The sequence below is a fragment of the Arachis ipaensis genome, chromosome B05 (assembly GCF_000816755.2).
Source record: "Arachis ipaensis cultivar K30076 chromosome B05, Araip1.1, whole genome shotgun sequence".
Classification (NCBI taxonomy): Eukaryota; Viridiplantae; Streptophyta; class Magnoliopsida; order Fabales; family Fabaceae; genus Arachis; species Arachis ipaensis.
Genome location: NC_029789.2, coordinates 140326805 through 140336031, shown reverse-complemented (window position 1 = coordinate 140336031; position 9227 = coordinate 140326805). Strand labels below are relative to the sequence as shown.

At 32.1% G+C, this 9227-nt stretch overlaps 2 protein-coding genes across 3 annotated transcripts; one reads left to right on the top strand and one right to left on the bottom strand.

The window, feature by feature from the left end:
- LOC107644486 lies at positions 244 to 3371 on the top strand. Of its 2 annotated transcripts, XM_016348352.2 has the most exons (9): positions 247 to 377; positions 469 to 643; positions 1048 to 1115; positions 1365 to 1512; positions 1597 to 1677; positions 1766 to 1852; positions 2097 to 2182; positions 2661 to 2781; positions 2880 to 3371. In XM_016348352.2, the coding sequence occupies exons 2-9, from the start codon at positions 533 to 535 to the stop codon at positions 2955 to 2957; spliced, it is 780 nt and encodes a 259-aa protein (XP_016203838.1). In that variant the 5' UTR covers positions 247 to 377; positions 469 to 532; the 3' UTR covers positions 2958 to 3371. The 2 variants fall into 2 exon arrangements, with proteins under 2 accessions (XP_016203837.1, XP_016203838.1); XM_016348351.2 differs by having other exon boundaries at positions 244 to 643.
- On the bottom strand, positions 3388 to 9053 carry LOC107642151 (tetraspanin-2). Its single transcript, XM_016345458.2, has 2 exons — positions 8371 to 9053; positions 3388 to 4717 (listed from the first exon to the last, which is right to left on the bottom strand). Exons 1-2 carry the CDS (start codon positions 8866 to 8868, stop codon positions 4406 to 4408), a joined length of 810 nt encoding a protein of 269 aa, XP_016200944.1. The 5' UTR covers positions 8869 to 9053; the 3' UTR covers positions 3388 to 4405.

Below are 9227 nucleotides of genomic sequence, written 5' to 3'. Positions count from 1 at the left end.
ATTTTAGTATATAAATAACATTTCTGATTAGAAAAACCTTTAAACCAAAAACTACCTCTTAAATTTTTTGTTAAATTACGTGCCTTTAAATTTCTAGTATACAATTATAATAACATGAGTTGCATGAAATTTAACAAAAGAGAGTTTTAATAGAAGTAGGTTGAATTTTAATTTCAATATCAACTTTTGAAACTTGAAAAATAAATGTCTTTTCTACTAGCAGCATCACATAAGATTAAGCCACGTAAAGTGGATATACATCACTCACTTCACTTGTATTGTGTGCATGTTGTTGTGTAAGATCAACGGTGACAGTTACTGTTCAGTTACTTCAATTCGGATAGAGTCATGGCTCAGTGTCTCTGAACAAGCTAAGGGTCGGTCCAACATGACCAATTTTATAGGACTAAGGTTACCACTTCTTGGTGCTGACTTTTCTTCTTGTTCATGTTCATGTTTTTCTAAAAGGGCGCAAATAATTCTTCTGAAGAAATGGGACAAGGGTGGTTTTGTTAAGGCTTATCCTCGTCGCATGGTTTTGGGCATTGGTGCTTCATTCTTGGGTATGGCCTCTTCTGCTTTTCAGGGTTCCAAATCATTCATTGCCTCTGCTAGGATAAACCCTGGTCCATCTGTTAATGAGGTCATTAATTCTTTCTTCTCATTGGAATTGGATGCTTTTCTTTGAAAATTTGGATTACCATAGTGTTCTAATTTTGGGAGTTTGCTTTTGTTCATGTTCTATTGGTGCTCATAAGCTGAATAATCAATAATTGAGTATATCAATGTATGAAATTTGCTTCATGATTATTGATATGTGAAATAATTGAATCAACCAAAGAGTAATTGATTTGTTACAGTGCTGAATTTGGCAATTTGCTCCCTATACTAATGGATGAATATCAGATTACAACTTGGTTCCAAAATGTATTCCATGGCTTGAATCTTGTGTTCTAGTGGTTGCTTGAAATTTGATCAAAAGTTAAGGCTTTTAGGGTTTCGGGTTTTGGGTTTCCTAATGCTTTGTGCCATATTCCCATGATGCAGATACTGAAGAATGTGGAATGGCCAGAGCAGTTCCCTTTCAAGGACGAAGATTTCCAGCGCTTTGATGAGTAAATTTCATCACTGATTTTCATTTTGCTCTGTGCCCTCCATTTGTTTATGTATAGATTAAGGATCCTGAGTTCATTGAACAACTTTAGAAATTCTGTATCATCCGAATGTGACTCTATCCGGGTCTTGACAGAATTTCTTGCACCTTATGGATTATCTAGCCTTAGCAAGTAACAATCATGGATTATATTATATTATACAAATCTTATTTAGTGCTTGTATATAATACCAGAAAATTTTCTGTTTAGGTCTTCAGATGCATTGTTCTATGATGCGCCTCGATTCGTGACACACATTGATGACCCTGCAATTGCTGCCCTGACTAAGTATTACTCCGAGGTTTTCCCACCTAGCAACACTCCTGGAGTTAGTATCTTGGATATGTGTAGTAGTTGGGTAAGAGTTCTAGTACTATAACCTCGGTTTATCTTGTGTTGCATTGCATGTTACATATTGTCATCAATTTTCGCTTTGCATTAGGTCAGCCATTTTCCACCAGGCTACAAGCAAGAACGAGTGGTCGGATTAGGCATGAATGAAGAAGAGCTTAAGAGAAACCCAGTAAGAAAACGCTCTTGGAATTTCTGTTCTTACACAGAAATGTTTTTATGTATGTAAATCTACTAACAGGAAGCTGTTGATACTGTAGGTTCTCACAGAGTATGTTGTGCAAGACTTAAATGTGAACCCCAAACTTCCGTTCGAGGATAACTCTTTCGACGTAATCACTAATGTGGTACAAATACATTTCCTTATATCTTAATTTGTTGGTTGAATCTTGAAATCGTTTCAAGTTCTGCAACTTGCTTGCCATTGTGTCATATATCTAAGATGTATATTTCTACTGCATTTTGTGTTGGTTTTGGATCGTTTTGGCAAAAAATTGTGTCCAAGTTCTTGCTTGGTATATATGCCAGCCATTTAAAGACTTCAGAATTTTGACATAACAGAAGCTTAAAGAGTTGAAAAATGGCTTGCAGGTTAGTGTTGATTACCTGACAAAGCCTCTTGATGTGTTCAAGGAGATGCGCAGAATACTTAAGCCAGGTGGACTTGCAATAATGAGGTGATAATCTTTTCAACCGAGTTATTTTCGATTTTAAGTCTTGATGCCTATTATATACAAACTGATAACCTGATAGCTACATCAGTGGCTGATTCCACGGTTTAAAGTTTAAACCTGAGACCTTGAAGTCACATAGAGACAACTCAATCGTTGCTCCAAGGCTCCCATTCCACTATCAAGTGTCAATGCATAGAAATTATTTTCCACCTAGTATTCAGGATCGATATTCTAGCTTAAGAACTCAGGTTTAGAAAAATGCTAAAGTGCTGCTATAATGGTCATGTTTCAATGGTCTACAAGCCATGTTACCCTTCAGTTGCAAAGTTTCATTTCAACATCTACCATAGCATGGAACATATCTTTCTTTGCTTCCTACAGCATAGAGTCAAATTAGTCATCTTTTCTGAAATATCACTTCTATGTTTAATGATTTGTTTACTTATCTTTTCTTGGTCTTGAATCTCTTATGTCCGATTAGCTTTTCGAACCGATGCTTCTGGACAAAGGCCATTTCAATATGGACATCAACTGGTGATGCTGATCATGTTATGATTGTTGGGGCATACTTCCATTATGCTGGAGGCTTTGAACCTCCTCAGGTAATTCAATCATTGATATTAATATTCTATCTACGTGGTTTGGTTACAACTTTCTCATTAAGTTGACACATTTTGGCTGCAATGTTTTTATAACATAGGCTGTGGATATATCTCCAAATCCAGGACGCTCTGATCCTATGTACATTGTGTACTCGAGGAAGCTCCCTACAGCTTGAGATTCGAGAGTGATATAAGTTGCGAATTCAAGACGTTGTATCTACTTGACAGCATTGAATCTGATGGGAGAATCTGTACCTAGTGCATGTCGTTTTTTCTATAGCAATGTTTCTTGCTATTTTCACATAGCAAATTAGCAATGCTTCTTGTGCACTAGGACCTTCATGGTAATGTTACTCAAAATCTGCAGAATAAAATATAACTATTATTTTTTCCTCCTCTGGTGTGGTGGGATCTCAGTAAATGCATACTTTACAATCTCAACTTTCAAAATGCGCAATTCGATATGTTTGAAGTTGTCAAAGGATGAAACATAAATTCAGCAAAAGAATTCTTTTGCATCATTTGACAACTTCCGGATGTCGAATTACACTTTGAAAAAATGGTTAATTGCATTTTTCTTGTAAAAAAAAGAGTAATGTATTGAAGTTTATGCAGCATAGATTTTGAAGCTGTTTAGTGCTTATTGCCCCCAGCATTGGACACAAGCTTGAACTCTAAGCTCCTGATTTCTTGTACTCTACACTAACGCATAAAAAATATTGCTAGTTGTGTTAAGATCTTTCTTTTATTTCAAATTTTCAACGTGGTAGATCTTGAAAATTCAAAATCAAAAGGCAATTTGTTTCTTCACAAGTCAGTAGTGTCGGTTTTCTTTTTATTGTTTTTTGCCTGGCCATGCATTAAAAGTTAAATACACCTAAAGTGGGTTCCCTCACTTCCCCACACGGATTTCTTTTTATTGTTGATTCCAGAATCAAAGTGTCTCATTTTCAAAAGTTGTATCCAAGAAACCATTCATATTTCGAGAATTATATACGCTTAAATCCTAAATTCTCCAAAAATAAAAATTCTTCAATTAAAAAAGAAAAATTGACTAATTAAAAATTAATACTCTTTTATTATCATTTTCTACCCAGTTGTTTCAATACATGTGATCAAAACTTTGGAAGACATCACAAAGGTTTAGTTACTGGTTAGAGAGTTCAAAGTCTTATAAAACCTTCCATCAGAATCAATTTGATTAGCGACCATTTCGTACAATCATTGTAACTGTCCACAATGAATAACAAACAATTTTTAACTCATACATATAGTTGATAACTATAGTGTAAAAAAGTCAGTAACTTCTAAAAAAAAAATTATAATTCCAAATAGCAAAGTCAAAACCAAAATTCCAAAAGAATATACACACACTAAGGATAAGTGTTCTTACAAGAACAAAAAACTAGGTTGATTTGATCATGATAAAAGAAAAAAAAACAAATTTGGGTTGGTCGATTAATCAACTCACTCATCCACTTAAGTAAGAGTCGGGAGTTCGAATATCATCTTGTACATGCAGCAGCTCATTAACCAGCGATAAATCCTTAGATGGAGCTCAAATCAGCTATGAATTAATTCTTGATCTAAAAAAATGATAAAAGGAAAAAAAAATTAAGATTTATTAAACCCAACCCGTTTTGTAACATTGGAAAAGGTGTTGTGTTTGAGCATTGTTGAAGGCAGTGCATGCAATGAGATAGACGAAAATGAGAAGAAGCAGAGCAAGAATGAGAATGAAGTTGGCTCTTCTCCACTCTCTTCTGAGGTTTCCTAATAAGCCAGCCTTGCATGCATTGCAATTGTAGCAGAGTTGACTCTGGTCATTGCTCCACATGTTGCAATCTGTGTCTGCCATTGGATTTGCATTGTTTACCCACAATGTTGGGTTCACATAGTTGTAGCCACATGAACTTGGAGGTTTGCAGCACCCTGACTGCAATTCATTAAACAAGATTGTAACAAATAACATAAAAAACAATTAGGTTCTGTTTAGCAAGTCTTTTAGGATATAAACATAGAAATATGAAATATCAAAACAAAGATATGATAAAAAAAAAATTCATCTTTTCTTATATTTATTAAGATCTGACTTCAATTTTAAACACATATTATCTATTTCTATTATGGCTTTTAACAAAATCATTATTGATTTGGATATTCTATTAATTTTTGGATTTTTTATTGAGGGTTTAGATGAGTTTCTTATGTATAAATTTAGATATTCATTTGCATGTTAATGTGAGTTAAAAATGAAAGAGTATATATTGAAATAAGTCTCTAAAAAATTTTTCATCAAACGTTTTTGTCTTTGAAATTTTTTTATTATATTGAGATACCTGAACTTTATAAAAAAAACATATATAGGTCATTCTGTTATACTTTTGAAGATTTATTTGTCCAAATAAAAACAACGAATCTAACTAAAATAGAAACTTATATATTTTATTTTTATAAAGTTAAGAAATTTGCATATAATAAAATTTCTGAGATGAAAATGTTGGATGCAAAAAATTCTTAAAGATCTATTTGAGTATATACTCAAAATAAAATTTTAAAAATATTAGTGATATTGGTTTAGTATTAAATTTTAAATTGGTTCAGTTCAGCATTTTTACTGTTTAAGAAAGAAAATCGATCAAAACCAATGCAAAATGGTTTGAATTAGTCAAAATCGATACGAATTAGTGCAAATTAGTTAAAATTGCAAATCAACTATTAGCAAAAGAAATTTTATTCTTAAGTTTGAATTTGGGTCTTCTTGTATGTGCAGTAATTTAATTCATTATATTTGTCCTTTTTTTTAAATATATAATATATAAAAATTAAATTATATTCTTAAAATTTATATTTATTAATTATAATTTAATCAGTTCTACCAATGGCTTAATGGCTCACCGATTGAACTAATAATCAATATGTGACCGATTCGATGACTGATGGATTTAAATACTATCCTATAGAGGCCACAAAGTGGCAACTATGACAGACTTTTAGCATCACGTGAATCACACTAACTATATATTCAATTCTTAGCTGAATAATTAATTAATAATGCTGGTCTAAATTTTCATGATTTCCTCACTATGGTGACTCAGTTAGTAGCATTTTTCAGCTGGCATAGACCTTTATAGGGACACAATACAATCATATTTCTAGTACTATATTTTGGAGATGTCCCACTCAGCACTAGGATATAGCTGATGTCAATGAAGGATCTATAGTACTCCTCCATTAATGATGCATTTTAAAGTCATTCTTTTTTCCAAATAAAATGCAGGTGCAAGTGGTTCTTTAAAGAAAAGGGCACAAGTTTTACCTAGGTGTGTATAAGATTGGATTTTTATTATTAACCTCAAATTTAACCTAACATATATCTTTTCTTTTTTTTAGTAATAGGCAAAGTCTTACAGCATCAAATTAAACCTTAAACAACGTATTAAACGCATGTCATATATGGTGGATCAGGTTAAGGATATCCTGTTTCACTGTCAGTGCAAATCTGACTGAGAAATCTTGTTCTTATTATAGTCATATATGAAAGTCTGTGTTTTACTATTTAATAGTTCTGAATATCAGATCAGAACTTAGAAGAACATGTAAATGGTGACATGTCACATGTAAGTCTAAGAATATTGTCTAAAGTCAATGTAATATTTTTATGACAATAATGGATCTACATAGTTTGGTTAGAAGGAAGAAAAAGGAATCCATAGACGGAAGAAATTTGGAGTGCAAGTACAACAGAATAATGCATGATTTAGTTTACTTTAGTAAAATAAAAGTAGAAAAACCATTAAAGTAACTAAGCCACCAACTTATGTTCTTGACTTGGATTGATTAATTAGAGACTCTTGAATTGTCAAAGTTTCTTGTTGAATGGTAATTGAAGATTGCCGGTTAGCTTGAACTTCACTAAATCTAGTCTCTCACTATGGGTTGACTAGGACTTGTGAACTCTAGTTGATTGTATGAACTTGACTTTTCTCTATTGGTTAGAGGTTAACTAAGTGAAGGCAATTCACATTTACCATGACAATTGACGATAATACTGAGGATAGGACTTCTAATTCTCTTTCCTTGCTAAGAGCTTTCTTAGTTATTAGTTTATTTTCTCGCCATTTTACTTTCTTGTTTCTTATTACAAAACCCAAAAATTATACTTTTTCATAACCAATAATAAATATACTTCCCTGCAATTCCTTGAGAGACGACCCGATGTTTAAATACTTCGGTTAATTTTATTGGGTTTGTATTTGTGACAAACAATTTAAACATTGACCGAGGATAATTTGTTGGTTTAGAACTATACTTGCAACGCGATATTTTTATGAAAATCTTTACCGACATTTTTCTTCCGTCAAGCGACTGGTTTACTGGTTCAGTGATTCGACCGGGGTTCAACCAGTTTAATTAAATATTTAAATTTAAAAATTTCTAAATAAAAAAATTTTAATATGAAAATAATTTTGGAGTTATACCTCAACATGAAACTAAAAGGTGTTATACCTCAAGATTAGAAGTTAGTAGTTTTCTTAAAAATATTAACACTGGATACATTAAGATGCTTAATAAAAATACTAATAGAGATAATTCATTCATAGTAATTAACACAAAATTCCTCTATTATTTAGATATAAATGGTACCAATAAAAATAAAAAAGATCCTCTAAACTACATTCTTAACAATTATCTCATTCTAGACATTTCCACCATATAACAAGAGTGACTTTATGCCAGAGAGAACACAACACAATACAACATATAAGGAGATTAACAAAAAAAATACGCAGTTCAACGCAGGGACATGTCTGCAAATGCCATGATTGATTGAATCAGGTGAGGGATTTGTCATGGCTTAATAAGCGGATTCGAATCCAAAATCTAAAAATTTAAATTACATACAACAATTAAAAATGACAGTAATTCAGAATCCAAAAGATTATATCAATTCATACAGCATTCAAAATTCGGAATTATATTCAGTAAAATTTAATATAACAAAATTAAACTTATAATAATAAAAACAGATAATTTTTTTAGAATAAAGTATGTTTTTTGTCTTTAATGTTTTTGAAATTTTTTAAAATTATCCCTAATATTTAATTTGATCCCTGTCATTAATTTTTTTAAACCATCAATAATTAGTCAATTATTTTTTTCCAATTTTACTCTTAACCAAAATCCTAATTTTAACCCCAATCTACTTGTAAATTCTAATTTAATCCCAAACTTTCAATTTCACCCCATCATCTCATCCTTCTCTCACCATCTAATTCCCCACCCCCCCTCCTCCCCTTTTTCTTACTACTTGTCACTAAATTTTGAATAAACATTAAATTAAATTGAGAGAATTTTATCACATCACTATACATTGCATTCAATCACATTTGTTCTTTTTAAAAAATCATTTACGCGATTAATAAAAAAATGAGTTATTTTTGTTTAAATAATGTTACATAGTTGAATATATGTGTAAAACTATTTTATACTAATAGTGTATCTAACACTAGATCCAAATAAATTTGTGTCTTGGAAAAAAAATTACCAAAATGAGGAGATGATATAGGGTAGCAAAGAAGGACTAACTTGTAAAGGAGAGATATGAGAGTTGAAAAACTGGTCAGCAGTGATGAAATCCTGTGTGAGCTTAATGCATACATCAGAACCAGCCAAACAAGCCCTTATCTTCTCCCAACTTCCATAGCCAGTGACATGGTTCCTTAGCCAAGAAGAAAACCCGTCAATCCTTGACTCCTTGTAGCCTCTTCCAGGAACAGCATAACTTCCATCAGGCCTAGTAACAACAAATGCAAACACAAGTACGAACAGCAGAATTCCTATGAGAATTGCCATGCAACAAAGGTAAAATCCCAAAATCCCTTGTTTGTTCCAATAAGCACCAACAAAGCCAACTAGAGAAACAAGGAGGATGAGGATTCCGAGGACGGAAACCGGCCACCGGAAACTGTGGATGCACTCATTGTCTGTCTTGGATGCTAGCCATATCCCTGATGCTATGATGGGAATTGAGGCCAAGAGGGCTATGAAGTTTAGCACTGAAGTGATGTTGTTGCTTACTCCCATGTTTTAATTTTTCTGTTGTGCTTTTTTGGCTTTCACTTTTTCCTATGTTTTTCCAAAACAAAGTTTGTTATAAATAATGTCGTTGTTGGAACAATGGAACTACTTACCTGTAACAGCTTTCTAGCAACAACTATGGTGTTGCAAGTTGCAACCCTCTTTATGGTTTTGTGTTAAAAGTTGGAATATTCAGGATACAATACTTTAACTTGACAGGGTTATATATTTGTGAAAAAAAATATTATGTGTATATTAAAATTAATTATTAAAATTGTTATTATATATTTGTGTATAAATATATATTTAGTTAAATTTTTTTAATGTGTATTTTGTATTTTAATATATATTGTTAAGGAAAAAGT